The following is an 18508-nucleotide window of genomic DNA, read 5'->3' as shown; positions in this document are numbered from 1 at the left end:
ATATAACTTTTCATGGAAATTAAATTCCTATGTGTACAAACTTCCACTAAGAAAAATGGTAATTTTAGAAATCATATTTTAATACAAGAAAAATAAAAGGTTAAAAATTGATAAACAAAAAATGTTTTAAATATTAATATAAAATACAATAAAAGAATAAGAAGTTAATGCTGTTTCATTTTACGTTATTGTTTGAGTGAAAATATTCAGGTCAATATCGAGTCAGGTCAAATTGAGATTAGGTCAGTTTTAAGTTAGATAATTTTGAATCTCTTATCAAGTTTCAAGTGCAATGGTTTACTTCGCGTCTTAGTTTCCGGAACCCGATCGGGTCTTGGGTTGGGCTACTTCCCATGTCTTACCCCTAGGCCCTAGCCAAAGAGTAGACTGTGGAGTGTGGACTCGGCTGGTCCAATTTGGTTAGCCGGATTTGTGGTCGCATCATTCGGTTCAATTTCACAATTTCACTTTTTAGTTTCTTCCTCTTCCCGGCAAAACTCTCCCAATTGCATTGTTAGAAACTCTCCTGCGATGCAAGGTTTGAATTTCTCTCTCTTCCATCATCGAAGTTAATTGTAATTATCTCCTCTCGCAACGACGAACTCATTTTGTTGCTCGAATTATTCTACGATTATTTATGAATTCGCTGATTACATTGGATTAAATTTTTATTAGGAATTTAATTGTAAGGACTAAGGTAGACGAATTTTGATAGACTGCTTTAGGTTTTTTGGTGGATAGCTAAAAAAATAATGCCTTTTTAGAGAGTATGTATTTCAGTTTTTTTGCTTGATAAAATGTCCATACATTAAGCTTAAGTTGTTTTAATTTAGCTTTCTTGATGTTCATGGTTGTTTGTCGCTACATATACACCTAAATGTCTCCAGTTCATTGTATCGGTTTATTTCAAAAATGCGAAACTTCTTAATATTTTTTTTGAGGGGAAAAGCATAAGCTAGATTAATTAAGGGACAAAGTATCCATAAGAATATAAGGAGCCACTTCACGTGGATAGTGGTTCTCCCAAATTTGTTCTACACCAAAAGGAACTAGCTTAGCTAAATGATGAGCGACAAAGTTGCCCTCTCGTTTTACATGGGACCATATTAGGGATTGAAAACAAATGCTAGAGGAGATAATATTCGACAATACATTGTCCAAATCCGAGAGAAAAACTGATGTCTTCCGAAGACGATTTATGATAGTCTGACAATCAGATTCAACCACCACTTGATTCAAGCCAAATCGTTTTCCCAAGCGCACCCCCATCTCAATGGCTTTGGCCTCTGCTATTTCAGGCGTCCAGTAAGCTTCTTAATAGATTGGTTTAATTGTTTCCCGAGTTCTCTTTTATGCCGTATACTACCTCCGTTCCACAATATATGTACCCTTTCTCATTTGGGCACTACTCATAAACCAACTTCGACAATTTTCTCTCTCGCTATTATGTAAGAAAAAACATAGTCAAGTAGAATGCTGTTAAATTCGATCAATGTGAGGATTCTAAATATCAATTTTTTTTTATAATTTTTACTTTTATCCAATTAGAGATATTGATTTCCAAAAAAGCGTGTTGGAGTACGTGCAAAAGCAAATGTTATATGTATTGTGAAATGGAGGTAGTGTATCGTTAATGTTTTCTTGATCTGGGATCCAAATGATGCGGCTTTGCTGCATTTTCTTATTTCTGTCGTTCCATTCTTGTTACATAATCTTTTGGGTTGTACTATTAGACTTACAATGAATAATGCATGACATCGCCTGAATATTGGTGTCAGGCAGTCTAGTGAAGAAGATAAGAAGTTTGTTTTAGGGGGTTTTTCTTTGGTGGTTATACTTTAGAAGAGTTAGGTGCTCGGTTGTTCTTTGGGGAGTTTCTCGCTGTCGTGGACGCATTCTTTTGATTTAACTTGCTCTTTTATGTATTCCCTGCCTCCTCCTAGAACCTTCTCTAGTTCTCTTGATGATTTTAATGTGTTAACATCTGCACTGGCTGGATCTTTTATGTTATTGTTGGTAACTGCTATATACTCTGAAATCAGATTGAAGCCCCTGACTACCAAATTATAACGGGTTACTCAGGCTGTCAGTTTGACGAAAGTGGTACCATTTTCCAGGTATTGTTTGTCTTTGCCATAACTTCTGGTAAATGGTAATAAATTAGTAGTAATATTTTACTTCTTGCCATAATATTTTCTGTGATGTTTCATTGTTGAAGGGTTTATAATCCAGTAGTAAAATGAAGAAATCACCATTACCAGTGCAAACTATTTGTGGGACCTCAAAGAATATTTGTGGGAAGGAAGCTCTGGTCAAAATCTTGAGATGGCATTTTGGGCATTCTGAATTTCGAGGCAAGCAGCTAGAGGCGATTGAAGCTGTTTTATCAGGTTGTAACTTGTAGTCTTCCACTTTCGAGTTCCAATCGTTACTACTGATGTAATGTACGCAATTTACTCCATTTTGATAGTGTCGTGCATCAAATATTATCTTCTGATTTCGACCCTTCTATGCAGGAAGGGATTGTTTTTGTCTTATGCCCACTGGAGGAGGAAAGTCAATGTGTTATCAGATTCCTGCTCTGGCAAAAAATGGGATCGTCCTTGTTGTTTGTCCTTTGATAGGTGAATGTCATTTGTCTTGTTTGATTGTTTTGTCTTGAGGACTATTGTAAACTATCTTTGATTTATGTCCGAATTCTAAATCTAGGGGTTTGAATTGATCACTTCCGTTTCTGTGGTCAGCTTTGATGGTAAGGGCATTGTCTTCCTTGTACAATTACCTTTTTCTCTTTTGTTTTTGTTCCTCTTTTACAGGATCTTGTGTGACAAACACCTGAAAATTCTCTTATTGTAGGAAAACCAAGTGAAGGCCTTGAAGGAGAAGGGCATTGGAGCTGAATTTCTCTCCTCAACTCAGACTTCCAGTGTCAAGGAGAAGGTATGTCTTTGATTAACAGCAATTCCATAATTGCCACTTGTGAAAAGTGGCTTACAATGGAAGCCAAACATCTCACCATGCACAATTTGGATTTTGTTGTGTCAGCTTTATGACTTGGCCTTTGGGTTTGTTATCTCACAAATCCTTGTTGGATGCTCGAGGTTCAACCTAAAGGACTATGCTATATCTTGATAGAAGTTCTAAACTATTTGCGCTGAAACTGTGATGGTGCTATTCTTGCCCACACAAATCCCATTTGACTAAGCTCAATGTAATCTCGAGTGCTAAAAAAGGAAGGGCATGAATGTAGAGCTTGCACCAGGTATCCCTTCGCAATACATTTAAACACTAATGTGGTGCAAGAAAATTTAAATTCATGACCAGATGTTACTTCGAGACGTTGATTCTGATCCTGTTTGCCTTCACGGCGTCACGTTACAATTAATTCAGAGTAACCTGGATCTCTCAAATGTCGATTCCAACAAAGATGGCGCTATAGTTTTAATTTGATCAATTCTTACCAATTCAGTATCCTCCATTTGTGAAGGCTATACTCACCAATTAGTTTCAGGTAGGCGATAATTATTGGGTGTAGGCTTCCCAAAAGGTAATGGAGGCATGCAGAGCTTTCCTCGGCCAGTATGGAGATTGGCAAGGCTTAGAGTTTTTTCCGCAGGACCCACTCCTCTAGTAGAGATGAAATTAGCTGTATATCCTAGAATTATCTTCCTTATTAAATGCCTAGCTGATTCGGAGGCATTTAGAGAACGCTCTGTAATTGTTAGAGCTGCACATCTCCAGCGAGCGGAGGGAAAGCCATTATATTTAAAAGAGGGGGCCATCACTCAGATTAAAATTTGTACAGATTAGAAAACGTAAAATCACCTCTGGTTGAGTACAGAAGTTTGAAGAATCTCTTATTAGAATAAATTTGAAATTAGGAAACGATTGAAGATACTTAGTTTCTTTTCCAATGCACTTGAAGCTTGAAGACAGAAGGTGAATGAAAGTTGGAATGTGATTTGGAGAAAAAGGTGAATATTTTTTTTCTTTTGAACACAAGACATGAGAAAGACTTGTATTATTATTTTTTTTTATAAAAGAGGAAAGAGGATACACAAAGAAAAGATAAAGTTGAAGAAATGGGGTTTTTCAGAAGGAAAAACATAAGAAGCTTGAAGAGGAAAGAAATAAAAGAGTAGGTTGTAGTAGAAATCATACTAATAACCCTACGTAAAGTTTAGCTCAACATTCCACTCTATTTAGAAACCTTTGTTTAATCTTAAATTCTAAGGTGGCCAGCTTTTAAAATATGTGGGCCATGCCTTTTGGTCGATTTCAGACTCTTGAGATACCGCGGAAACTTGTACATGTTGATCACTGAATCAAATATAGAGTCTGAACTCTGAACAGGTGTGACATGAGGAGTGGACCAGTGGTACTGGCTCGTTTAATGTCCTAAAATATTGTTACTTTTTAGATATGAATATTATCTCTCTATTATATAAGCCAAGAGGGGAGCTATGGTGTCCCCTATAAAAAAGACTTATATATCCTTAATCTCACAAAAAATAATAAAGATTTTTTTTCTTAATTCTTCCCTCATTTACAAGTATGGGTAATAAGGAAAGTTCTACATTACAAAAAGAAATACATAAAATTGTAAAATAGAGGAAGTTGAAAATATAATCTGATGACTAAATCAATTTTCAAACAATTATAAAAACAAAGATCTACGGAGATTCTTACTATCTAAACTCTCAGTTGCATTAACAATATCAAATAACAATGCATAAATAAACCATAAAAGAATTAAGAAACTTAATGAATATTCATTGTTTTTTGGGGCTCACAATTAGTTGAGATAGTAAATAATTAAAGAGATGAACATACATCATTAGATAATATCAATCTATGATTTATTTTTTTATTTGAAACACTACTAACCATAGTATGCCTAAAAACCTCAATTACCCCATTAAGATAAATGGAACTAGTACTTCTCATAAAATACGCCTATAAATATGTGTTTTAAAATAAATAAAAAACATAACCTAGATTATTGTTTAAAAGGTGAGTTGTTGAATTATCTACCAAATACAAGATAACATATCCTACGGCATAGTCCTTCTTTGAAAATATTACTCTTTACACTAGAGCAATGCAAATAAAAAGTCATAACGCTCATCAATATTTACCATAAATATTACACTCTTAAGTTAGCTTTTTAACACTTTTTGATGTTAATATTAATATTAATATTGATAGTAGCATACTTTCACATGCATTGCGTGCATATAGTGCTAGTAATATCAATTAGATGACCTGACCAAAGCAAACTTTTCCCCCGAGATACTGTCAGAGTGTCAGGAGATCATTCAGCACCATAGTGCATTATGTGGATTTGAAGCAACCAAATTCTTTTAAGTCTGCGTTTTTTTTTCAGGCTGCCTTTGCTTGTGAAAATTTGATGATTTTTTCCAAGTTTGTCAATATGTTATGCTGATCTTTTAATCTTATTCAAGCAATATCACTGATATGTTTCTTATCCCCCCTATATCTTCCTATTTGCAGTTTATGACCTTGTTGTCTTGCCTTTAGATTTACGAGGACCTGAACTCTGGAAAGCCTTCCTTGAAGCTGCTGTATGTTACTCCAGAGTTGATAGCAACATCAGGTTTCAGTGCCAAGCTGTCAAAAATTCATGGCAGGGGGCTGTTGCATCTGATTGCCATAGACGAGGTGTGCTGTTATTTCTGTGCTTATGATGGAATGCTAGAGTGGGTTTCCTTGAAGTATAAAGTGAAATTTGTTTTTTGATCAAATGTATCAGGCACATTGCATTTCATCGTGGGGTCATGACTTCAGGTTTGTGCCATAATATAGTTCACAACTTCTCATCAAGGAAGTGATTGAATGTCATGGTTGTTATTTTTGGGTTTGTTATCTTGATCTTTTCATACAAGTTTCTTGCAATGAGCTGTCTGATTTTATTTTTTGGGTGCATTAACAACTCATATAATCACATTATCACATTATCACATATGATATGTCATGACATCAGCACAAGACTGTTTCACTTTGATTAAGATAAAAAAAAGTAAAGATCTCTCCTTCTCCTGGGTTGAGACAGCATCGCTCTTTATTGTCATTGTTTGGTGGAATAAACCGTTAATATATAATAGCTCTTTATAACAATTTATCCACATTGCTTCTTTGCGGGAGCCAATATCTTCCTATCTGCGTCTGGAGTTTATGTTTGGGTTATCTTCTGCAGTCTCAGTGATATATGTTGGAGGTAAAGCGTATTGAAGTTCGCTAATTGAATTGTTTTAGGTCATAAGAGTAATGGTGAACAACTTTATTGAGGAATTTTCAGGAAGTACTGGTCATTTATCTCATTGTTTTGTCATGTACCAATTTTCATGACCTATCACTTACATTAGTATGACTAGGCTAATGAGCATTACACTGGTGCGGAAGTCGATTTTGTTACCATCATTTTGTCAATTTTGATCTTTGCCTACCAAGGAAAGCATATAAATAACTCTATATTTCATGTGATTGCTTGTGATTCCTTTCTTGGTGTGTGCCCTATGTGGTGTTTGGTAGGTGGGAAATGAGATGGGCAATGGGAGTTCATGTTCCAATTACCCACAAATCCCATGTAACCCATGTTTGGTACGAGGGGAATGTGAATTGTGAATGGGATGGGGAAAGGGAGTAGAGCCCCTTAATTCCCACCAATTTTAGACCTGCGGGGTGGGGGTTAGAGATGGAATCGGAAAAGGAGTAAATGGCTATATTGCTATTAGTGAAAAGGAAACAGATGAGGTGTGAGTAAGGGTATTTTTTAAATCTTTGAATTATTCCCGACTTGTTTTATTACTAATTGAAAAAGGGATTGGCAATATTTTTACAAATTTCCACTCACCAAGTTTCAATTCACATGCCACTCTCAATTTGCCAAGTTTAAGTTCCACTTCCACCATATCAAACGCCCATTATTGTTTGCGTAGTAGATTTGTGCATTGACAAATGACAATCATCATATAATCTTCCTGACTTAATTTCCTTCATAGTTGTAAGTATCAAGTAATGTGAACTTTACTAGGCTAATCAATTCAATCAATTTGAGGTACTAACAAAAGGGGAAGTAAGAGTGTCAGTAGACATCTGAATGCTTACCAAGTTGATTTCTAAATATGAATACCCCTGACCAAAATAGCATGTTTGAAAAAGAAATAAGGATTAACTATTTTGTGAAATCATGCTTACAGCATGGGCGGAGGGCTTAGGAATTAGGATGCTTTTTTTCTGACTGAAGAGGGAGTATAAATGTAATAAGAGAAGTGGTTATCAGAAGGTATGCTGACATCTTCTAGGAAGAAGATTAGTTAAGGGCCTCAAGGCTCTCGTCCAGACAGCCTGCTCAGACTGTAGTCCATGAGAAATAGAACTCTCACGCTAACAATATAACTCTCTTGCTGTACCCATTTTGAGACGCATACAACACCTCAAGTGGATAATTATGTTTGACTGTGATCCTTGGAAATCGGAAAACAGCAAACACACATGAGCCTTTTGCATCCATATCAGATTCTTCTAACAAGTCCCACACTTCAAAGAGTCTGAGTAACATAGATTTTGGTAATGTCAATGCCAAATTTTACAGAAATGCAATTATGAGAAGCTTTGTTTAGATTAGCATCTATCTGCTGTTGGATTCATTTTTCTGCTATTAACAGTGTCAATATTTTTGTAGGCCTAGCTACCGCAAACTGTCTTCTTTGAGAAACATCCTTCCAGATGTTCCAATTTTGGCATTGACAGCAACTGCTGCACCAAAGTGAGCTGAACATACATCTCTTATTCTTTTAGATCATTCAAAGTAATTTAGTGATTGTCGTAACTAATATTCGCAGCAGTTTAAATTACAATACTTGCACTTGATGTTGTTTATCTCAGCCTTAGCAATTTAATTCTGAAATGTTAATAACTTTTCTGAGTTGGTCTTATGATTTTTTTTCCTGCCAAATATTTCTGAATTTAATTTTTCTCGCCAACTGGCTTGTTAGAGGAGCTTCCAACTCTTTGTAGTTGGATTCTCTGAGTACATCCACCCCAAAAAATGGATACATTCTGAAATTAAAACAAACACTAGGAAACGTTGTTTGTTGCGCTTGTTTTAAAAGTGATAGCATTATCTTATACTTTCCGGATAACATTTATCTTTATTTATGTTCATCCTCAAATTAATTTAATACATAAGCTGTGTGATTGCAACTTTAATAACATATTAGGAAAACTCAATTGTGAATTTTCAACTTCTTAGGGTGGAGGAAGTATACTCCAGTCTATTTCATTAAGACCTTTGATGTCCACCACCATGATATTCAATCTCGTGAAATCCCACATCGTGACCACATTGCAATATTTTTTGAGCTTACTGCGACTGAGATAGTTGGCCTCAACAACCTCAAATCATGCACATTGCCCGCACAAGTGGTTCTGCAACATTTACCATGATTGTGACCGCATCCAAGATTTACAATCATGTCCACCACGCTTCTCTGCATTTACTTTCAATGTCTTCTGATTTCCATCTCCTGATTTTCACAGGCTCATTCCTTCCGCTGCTTTTTTTATAATACTACAGATGATATCAAAATTTCTGAAGTTCTTCTCAGATTCCAATAAAATTTACTTTTTCCATTTGTGACTGTGTGTTCCACTTTGACTTTTGTACTATCCATATACCCCGCTTTGAGCATATTTTTTCTTACTAAGATATTGATTGTCAAAGTTGTGTTGATAACCGTTAAAGTCAAATTGGAACAACGAATGACTAACAGAGGGAATATAAATTTGTGATCAATATTAGTGTTAGATTACTGAACTGGCTTCCCTAGGCTTATATTTTTCTTTTGAGAAAAGATGGGAACCCTGAAGTAGATATCACCTGCTTTTAGGACAAATAGCTGGTACAGCTTACTAGGAACGCATGTGGATTGAAGCATAACAGTTAAACCTATAAACGTATGATACTCATCAGATTAATGCTTTCTCTTCTGTCATAGGAAATGTCAATTACAATACGGTATGATGGGTGTCAGAAATATTTCAGAAACTACGCTAAAGATGTTTCAGTTTAAATATTGAGTAAAATTGGTAAATTGAGTTATATGTATCAGCACCTAAATACAACAGTCACAGATGTTTAATGCTAGATGTCTTCATGTTGTTTATTTTTCCCTGTATTAAGAACTGTGTTGAATCTTCTATCTTTCCCCTGCTTTTCTTGTATTATCAACCTTTATTCATATTATTATTTGCTAATCTTTTCCTTTTTCTTTTCTTTTTGGGTGTAGGGTTCAGAGTGATGTGATTGAATCATTATGCTTGCATAATCCTTTAATCTTAAAGTCATCCTTCAATCGCCCTAATATATATTATGAAGGTGAAAGCTTGATGAGCTTAATTTGGCTGTTCTGTTTTTACTTTCAATTTTTTGTTCCATTACCTGTCTAACAGGAAAAGTAAGGAAATAAATTAAAATTTTATCCTCTATCAAAGAATAACACAGTGTAAAGAGGACGAAAAAGAGTGTTGTGACGAGACCTTGCATTGAGAGGATAATATAAGAATATGTGTCATTTATTTCTTGTCAGAATTCATAACAAAAGCAAACTGTGATGAGTGGTATAGAGTAGTATAGACGTTGTATGTATTGCATTTGCAAAAGAGATCTCAACCTCTTAGTTGGTCATATCTAGATGATTTGCTTTCTGTACATTCTTCAGTTATCCTTTTTCCTACGTGTTATCTGTACGTTATGTGGTGTACTTCACGGTTTAAAGTGATGGTCTTGAACATTCTTTTTGAATGCTAGTTGAATTTCTGTTGGCTTGTGGCATCTAATTTTTTTCCCAATATCTCACTTTTGGTTTTCTCATTAAAGTGATGGCCACGTCTGAGAAGTGAGTAAGAAATTGGTTTTCTCATTAAAGTGATGGCCACGGTTACTGAAAGATATGTGTATGTCATGCCGAAAGATTCCAAAGTTATATGCAGGAGTATATTTCTACTCCTAACAGAAAGCTTCTTCCTTTCTTCCCGATTTTCTTTGTTTTTGTCCGTGTTTTCCAGATATCCTGATTGCAGCATGTATGTATTAGTTTATAATTGTTACCTTGTAATTGGTGTCTCATTAATTTGGTAATCTTCTTGAGTATGCTTCTAATGATGCAGTTCGATATAAGGATCTTCTGGATGATACGTATGCTGATATATGTGGGTTAATAAAATCCTGTGGAGATGTCTGTGGCATTATCTACTGCCTTGAAAGATCAGCTTGTGATGCTCTGGCTGCCCACTTGTCGACTAATGACATATCATGCGCTGGTAACTGAATCATGGTCTTTCCTATAATTTTTTTCAATACAACTCCTCTTGTGATACTATTGGCTTAAATATGTTCTTTCTGTTTCCCTTTCCGTAGCTTATCATGCAGGGTTGAATAATAAATTACGAAGTTCTGTCTTGGATGATTGGGTTTCTTCGAGGATACAAGTTGTTGTGGCGACAGTTGCCTTTGGGTATGAATTGCCTATGATAGACATGTATCATTATACTTAGGTGGTTTTTAAATTGGTTTTTGTAAGAAGTCCATCTTCTTACACCCTCTTTCTGAAAGTGCTATAGTTGGTTTTACAAATATTATGTTTACCCAATATTTGTTAACATAGTGGGAATAGAAAGAGATGATGGGGTGAATGATTTATTGGTAAGTGCAGTAAAATGGATAATCCAAAATATAAATTATGACACTTTCTGCCATAGAGTATTTTAAGCGGTTCCGGAATAGTTCTTAAAAAAATTGGTGTGGCCCTAATTGCTTATAATGTAAACTTTGGCTGCTTATACATTGTATCCTGTGCTGTGAAGAATTTGCATCATCTGGCAATCTTGAGTTCTTGACACTTTTGCATTCTCACTATGAACTTATTTATGTAACATAGAGGACTTGAGATCATATGCCATAGAATCACCTATAATCTTTCATTCTTTCGGGAACATGCTTGGATCTATATTTGGACTTCCGATGAATCATTTTTAAGCAAGAAAAGATAGTTTACTGGACTATTGTACTGTTTATTTAAAAGTTGTTCCTTGCTTAATGTAATATATTTATGTGGCAGTCCTTCAAGGACAACAGAAAAAGTTATGTTGCGTTGTTCTTCCTTGCTTATTTTGTAAGGCATGGCTATTGACTTTTTAATACCTGAGCCCTGAAAGTTAACCAATACTATTGTTGCATACATTGCATTACTTGGTGCTATCTGGGATGGAGCTCCAATGAGGATCGAAAGTGATTGAAGCTGATGTGTTTCATGCAGGATGGTATGGGTTTCCAGTTTCCTGTATATTATAAAGCACTTATAGGCCTTTTATTGAAATTTTACTGTGTCAGCACTGCAAAAATAGTGTATAAATATGGTGACTTGTTCGGCTCAATGTCCAGGGAATAGATAGAAAGGATGTTCGAATCGTCTGTCACTTCAATATTCCAAAGTCAATGGAAGCATTTTATCAAGAGTCTGGTAGAGCTGGACGTGATCAGTTACCATGTCGAAGTGTCTTATATTATAGCATTGATGATCGCAAGAGAATGGTAGGACTTCTATGTACTGGATAACCACATCGAAGCTACATTATTGCTACGAAGTGGCTCATGTTGTTATAATGTTAATGTTTTAGGAATTTATTCTGAAGAAGCCTCAAAGCAAGAAATCGGAGTCTTCAAGCTTGGCAGATGTATCGTTGAAGAAGTCATTGGATGATTTTAGACAGGTGATCCTTTGTATGAAAGGTAGAGGAGGGTGGGTTCCTTGGTGGATATAGAAAACTGACTAGTCTTACATGCACGCAATGCGTGCGATAGCGTGTGAAGTAGAAAATAAAATTAATTGGGTAGAAAAATCGTCTTTACATTTTGTTTTTTCAAAAAACTAATGTTTATTTTGAATGTCCTACTTTCCTTCTTTTTTTCATTCAAATGAAACAGGTAGTTATCTCTCTATTTTTTTTTTCTTTTATTCCTTTTTCTATTTTTTGGTGTCCCCCATGTGTTGCCTTATATAATAGAGATTATTCCCTGGTTGCCTCTGGACCATGTATGTTCGACTGTTTACAGATGGTTGAGTATTGCGAAGAGTCTGCTTGCCGCAGGAAGAAGATCCTTCAGTGCTTTGGGGAACAGGTGAACGGTGATTTTTGCACACGCTGTTTATGATTTAGTGTCCACCTCCCCCAGACAAATAAACGTATCTATATAATGGTTATTCTGTTCCGTCTAAACTGAAGTTCTAAATTCTGTATTTTGTACTCAAACTCTAGGCCCCTGCATCTCTCTGTGGAAAAACATGTGACTCTTGCAAGCAGCCAAATTTAGTTTCCAAGTACCTAGGACAGTTAAGCTCCTCAGCTTCTCGACAGAAAAACATGATTGCGCGTGTTTTTATGGACAGGTATTCTGGTTTTAATAGTTTGATATCTTATTATGATTTTGGCAATGATTACATATCAGAAAATTATTATTGGGAATTATGTATAGACGAACCCCTTGTAAAATTTATTATTTGTTTGTGGTACTTGAATCCATTTACATTTCCTTAATAGGCCCAATGGACATCTTGCTCTCAACGCTGTGCTGGTGTTTTGTTGGGCTTTTAATTTGTATCATTAGAAACCAGTATTGTTGGATCTACTTACATTGCTTTCTCTGATATGCTTCACAATATGTTTCCATTTTCTTTCTGCAGTGTCCATTATGCTGTCTTTACTGTCAATGCTGATAATTTTTCCTTTCTTTTGTGAAGTTCCTCAAATAATGCTGATGGAGAACAATCTAGTGAGTTTTGGAATCGTAGTGATGATGAATCATGTGGTTCTGAGGAAGATATATCTGATTCTGAAGGTAATAGCCTATCTAACTTATTTGTTGAGTTTCGCAAAAGAGCATATGAGTCAGCAGTTATTTGTGAATGAATTTTGGTTGAGCTTCGTACAGCAACTTTTCCTCTTCTACCTTATCATTATAATCACTGGTGCGCTTTCATTTTCAGAGGATACTGAAGGATTGAAGAGCCTAAGCTGCTCAAGCTTGCCATCCAGATCTCGATTAAATGAGAAGCTTGATATATTGCAGCGAGCAGAAGAAAAGTATTATCAGAACAGAGGCCCTCAGGGACAGGTCCTTTTCACTCTTTTTGTCGTTTCACATGTCGTGCCAATACTTGTGAATATTACTTATCAAATGGGTGAACAGTTTGAGCCTTTCAGTATTTCCAGTTTCTGGGTACTTTATTGCTAGTACTTGTAACACTCTCCAAATTTAAATAAATATGTAGTCAAATAAATATAGTTTTCAGAAATCATTTATTCAAACTTGGAGGATATTACCGCCCATTACTCTCTAAGAGTAAACGAAAGGCTAACAAAATTAAATAAACCCAACTATCTTAGAAAGGAGAAATTTGAAGTTAAGAATACTATTACAACCAAAAGTTTAGACAATACTAAAAATAAATAATTCCAAGATATATCAACTAAATGAGTCATCTAGTTGAATTATCTTAGTTTTCTCACACGAGATCCCATCATCAAGTCCAACCTGAACAGAATAGAAGACAAAACGAGAGAGAACTCCCAAAAATCAGAAAAAACTGAGTAATTCGACTCAGTCCCATAAAAATAATAACTTTAAAAGTAAGTTATGGGTTTAGAAGGAAAGGTGAACAAATAATAATGATATTCATGTTTGGGCTCTAAAACGTTTATATTAATAACTCCAGTCATACGTCAGATAATCAAATAACATATAATCACACAATTACCAACAATAATTCTAATTAAGTGAGGAAATGTGAATGCCAGTAGGCCGGGACTAATCCCTATTATCCGCCTACTTCAAGAAGAGGTCGTCACCCCAATATTACTATGGCCAATATCATAGAGTCCCTATTCCTTAGTGTGCACACCCATTCTACTTGGATCACAACAAATAGAAGGAAGACAACAGTTTTGTACCGTATAACAGCAACCTATAGATAGCTATACTATCATATAGGGCAACCTGTTCAACACCCTTCCTGGCTTCATTACCCTCCTTAGTTTTGTTTAAAAGGATCATAAAGTACACAAGTTCTCAATTTAATAACCATACAATTTCACAAGTCTTCTCAATATTGTAAAATATTCAAGTCAAAAGTTCATTACAAGAATAAGCACATGATAATACTTATTACTAATCATTGTTCCAATATAATTACATAATAATAAAAAGATTCATATTACTATCAATATTACAATAACATACTCAAGTTTTATAGTAATACAAAAATCATACTCTTTTACTAGTAAATACTAACTTAGTAATTCTCATATATTAGTCCATAATTACTTATCACATTTATAACTACATAATCACACATTCCCATAGGTGACCGCCTTACAACAGGAAATAGAGTACGATGGACATCGAAATTACCTCGAGTAGCGCAAATACGAATAATAAAGTCGCCCTTAGAAAGTTCCTTCTACAAAATCTCGTCTACAAAAGTAAGTTAACAAACTAAATTAGTCACCTATGTAATACCCGATGGTAAAAATATATTAAGTTGAAGGTAGTGTGCTAAGAATCTTTATGAAAAAGAACAAGAATAAAGTATTAAAGGTAGTATATGGGTATAGTTTAAAAAACTAGAGAAAGAAAATGATAAAAGAAAAAGCAAATTGAAAAAAAAAAAAGACATCTCGAAAGAAAACAAAAAGGAAGGAAAAGGTTTCAAAAAAAAAAAAAGGAAAACAAAAGAAAAGTAAAACAAATTTATTAAAGCAAGGTAAAAGAGTTGAATAAGAACTGGTACTCCAGTTCTTATGAAAAGAAGAAAAAAAACAGAGAGTTCTTAGAAGACAGAGAAAGAAGCGAGAAGAAAGAGAAGAAGGTGGTCGGTCTATTTAATCAACCAATCATCTGTGCTTGGCACCGCTGGCTGGCCGACCGACCACCTTCTTCTCTTTCTTCTTCTTCTCCTTCTTCTCGCTTCTTTCTCTGTCTTCTAAGAACTCTCTGAACACCTAGGGGTGTTACAATACTTGCCTTGTGTATATAAGGTTTGACTTTGCTCTACATTTTGGAATTCTCTTGCCTATTGAAGCAGCTTAGTTTCTCATATCTGCCATAGTTTCTAGCTTAGTTAGCTGTTCCTGCTTATTCATCAGCCATTCAAATGGACATTGTATTTTTTCTTACCATTTGTTCATTGCCTTGAAGTTGTCTCCTAATGCTATGAGTAGATAATGAATTTTATAGTAACTGAGAAGACAATATTCCCTTAAAAAAGGACAATTACATGCCTCGTCACTGCTATTCTGATTCTGTGACTCTAGATGTGGTGTTGTCTGAAAACATGTCAGCAAAATGTTTCAGCTGGTTCACTAGTTGCAGTCTCAAACTTCGATTATTACTATCTGAATCTTGAAGTTTCCTAATGTTGATCGCTAGTAACTTATTGGTAAAGGGCTAAAGGCTGTTGTCAGATGTCAACTGCAATGTTTCTACTTGCTCATGAAGCCTTCTTTGCTGCCATATCTGAATAGTTTACTTTTTTCATCTATTTCATTCTCCAATTTTATTCTTTACAACTTATTTTATCCAGTATAAACTTCATAATTTCTGCTAGTTTTACAAAATTCTGCACTTGAGTTTCAAGTGCTGGATATGACTCAAAGCACTTGCCTTGCAACCTAAACATGTAATTGTACTTCATATTAGAATTGAATCAGCAGAAGATTAGGATTTAGAAGTTTGCAATTGTAAAAAAGTTGATTCAGAAGTTGCTGTTGCAATCCTGGAATTATCTAGCCTCCTTATTCCGGTGCTTACATTAGCTCGATTAGACCTTTCTTTTGTGGGGAAGTTTGATTTGCAGCACGTCATCTTACTTTCTCCGCTCAACCCACCTCTTCTCTGATCCTCTTTCCTGCTTCACGTCTTGTCAAATTTATTCACCAGCTTGGTTCAATTCTATGATTTTGGCTGATTTTTGGAGTTTCTGCTTCCATGTGGTGCTGCCAAAGAAGCAATAATTTATCTCCAGTTTCAAGATCAAGATAGCAGTAAAAGCAATGCATACTGGAGTTTGGGTGGTTTGCTTTTTGATTCATTTGGTTTGCAATAGATGTTGAGCAAATGCCTACCATTTGTGGAAGTTGTTCTGTTGACTATCTGTTTGGTGATTTATTTTCCTAGACTAGAGATTTCTGATTCGATACGTATCATGCAATTGACATTCAAAATTTTAATGTCTATGCTCACTCTTCTCTCAGCCTAAGGAAAATAATGATGTATAAAAGAAAAGTGATTTTCAGTATGTTTATGATTGATTATAGGAGAGGGTCATTGGCAATTTGACATCATGGAAAGATAACTGGTTTGTGATTTATTGATCCAGATTGGATCCTCTTCATTTTCTGGACTAACAAACTGAACATGCCGTCATAATGGTGTTTGATTGTTTGGTTTTTCACGACTGAATGTTAGCATGACTCCTGTTTTAGATTTTACTTGCATGATAGACCTTTTTGCTGAGCTGGTCTTCTGTTTTTCTGTTTTTCATTATACATTCTTATGTCCTTTATAATCATACTGCAGACTAGTAGAAAAGACAAGAATATAATATCTGATGTGTTAAGAGAATCATGCAAGCAAAGACTGTTAAAAGCTATGCAGGAGACTCAAGAACGGCTTGGCAGGTTAGAGTAATAGCTCATCTTCAAAATGAAAGGATTCACTTGTTTCCTTTAGTGTGTTTATGTTCATCTCTTTTCCCTGGTTGCTCTCTCCTTTCTCATATAAATATATCAATTTTTGTTTTGGGATCGTACCGAATTAATTATCATTAGGACATATCTGTTGTTTAGATTGCACTTATAAGAATAGTCTGATAGGTTTTTGCTTGGTTTTTTTCTCTTTCTAATGTACTCGAGGGATTGAGCAACACGTGTATGATAATATTGTGTTGCATCACAAGCTGTTATACTAAAATTTTGTCTTTTAGTAAGTCTGCCTTACAATGAAGTTATGGTAAGACTACCACACTTTGTGACTACTTCACTTTGTAAGTTAAAGGGGTCACTTATAAGTTAAAAGGGTTACTTTATAAGTTAATGGGGTCATTTTTAGATAATGAGTCATCTTATACCTTAAAGGAGTATAAGTGGCCCCTTTATGACAAGTTACCCTTATCTTACCGTAAGTTATGATAATGCGGTCTTATATGAGATTTTGTATTTGTCTAGTGGTGATACAAATTATCTTCAATATCGCTGCTCCAAGTACATTTTCTTGAGGGCATGTGGGTGTCTATTATCTTGCCTTCAAGAGAAGGCAGATGTAGCTTGTTTGTTTTTTTATCTTATAAAAACGAAATTAGAAGGATATCTTTTTGAAAGCTTCACTTAGTAGTACCTGGTGTAGTTGGTGGGGTTTTTGCCCAGTGACTTTGAGGTCACAATTTCGATCTCCACCAGCTACGGTTCTTTGAGGTGGGGTTTTCCCGTATCATTCCTCTTCCACTCTAAAGGGCGTGGCCTACAAAAGCTAAACTGGATATCCTGTGAGAGGTTCCGATCTAAAGGGTCCCTCTTTAATTTTCCTTTCCACTCTTTCGTTAAAAAGTTATATATTAGAAAGTTGTAGGACTATATATTTATTGTATTTCAGACTCATGAATTAATTAATTTTTATATTTTACAAATGGTATTCTCTAGTAGAAACTGTGGATAATCAGCTCATTTTCTTTCTACAGGCTAGACATCGAATCAGCTGTTACCATCCTTGAAAATGAGTGCTATAAAAAATGTGGAAAGAGCGGGAAATCATTTTATATATCACAGATGGCTAGTACAGTAAGGTGGCTATCAACTGCAAGTTTAACTGATATAACTAACAGGCTGCAGCCTGACACCCCAAATATGGAGAATTTGAAGCCAAAGGAGGATACCGTGCCAGAGCCAACTTCCTCAATGAACTCCGTTAAAGCTATGAAGGAACTCATCCATGAAAAAGCAAGAATGGATCTACCTTCAGCTACTCGAACATCGGAGAGCGGCACGAAAAAAATAGTGCTACCACCTATTCCGAGCTTCTCTGACTTTGTGAGGAGCACCAAACCAAAGGGTGGTGAAGTCCATCATTCTAACTCTAAAAGGAATTCTACAAATGGTTCTGGTACTGCAGACAAGAAGATGAGGTTGTAGTAGTCTTTAAGCACATTTTCCTCTCTATTTGCCTTCTACATTATGTTCTTTCTTTTGTGGTCATTATTAACTCTTTGCATTAAAGTAGTATTACAGTATTACTCTCTCAGTTAAACTTATATCTACTGAACAAAAAAATTGAGTCCATATTATGTGTTACGTTGAATTTCCAATGCGACACTATTATAATTTGGCTAATTTATACTTTGATCTACACTTCTATTTGAGACCCCAAATTTTGAGT

General features: G+C 35.3%; 1 protein-coding gene across 1 annotated transcript; it reads left to right on the top strand.

Moving 5' to 3' along the window:
- Positions 1-329: 329 nt before the first annotated feature.
- On the top strand, positions 330-18489 carry LOC104883967 (ATP-dependent DNA helicase Q-like 3). Its single transcript, XM_010668546.3, has 21 exons — positions 330-538; positions 2043-2117; positions 2219-2390; positions 2517-2624; positions 2745-2752; positions 2857-2940; positions 5542-5682; positions 5774-5808; positions 7706-7789; positions 9312-9400; positions 10192-10344; positions 10442-10538; positions 11340-11343; positions 11465-11614; positions 11701-11793; positions 12137-12202; positions 12340-12470; positions 12822-12919; positions 13068-13195; positions 16658-16758; positions 17814-18489. The coding sequence occupies exons 3-21, from the start codon at positions 2240-2242 to the stop codon at positions 18262-18264; spliced, it is 2172 nt and encodes a 723-aa protein (XP_010666848.2). The 5' UTR covers positions 330-538; positions 2043-2117; positions 2219-2239; the 3' UTR covers positions 18265-18489.
- Positions 18490-18508: the final 19 nt, after the last annotated feature.

Source organism: Beta vulgaris, chromosome 8 (genome assembly GCF_026745355.1).
Source record: "Beta vulgaris subsp. vulgaris cultivar EL10 chromosome 8, EL10.2, whole genome shotgun sequence".
Classification (NCBI taxonomy): Eukaryota; Viridiplantae; Streptophyta; class Magnoliopsida; order Caryophyllales; family Amaranthaceae; genus Beta; species Beta vulgaris.
The sequence above is the reverse complement of the archived record's forward strand: the minus strand, read 5'-3'. Positions and strand labels throughout refer to the sequence as shown.

What these genes read in the sequence shown, in the direction of transcription:
- LOC104883967 (XM_010668546.3), top strand. Translation starts at nt 2,240, where the DNA reads ATGAAGAAATCACCATTACCAGTGCAAACTATTTGTGGGACCTCAAAG. An exon ending in CCCTAATATATATTATGAAG is followed by an intron (nt 9,401 to 10,191) that starts GTGAAAGCTTGA and finishes CTAATGATGCAG; the next exon opens with TTCGATATAAGGATCTTCTG. An exon ending in ACAGAGGCCCTCAGGGACAG is followed by an intron (nt 13,196 to 16,657) that starts GTCCTTTTCACT and finishes ATCATACTGCAG; the next exon opens with ACTAGTAGAAAAGACAAGAA.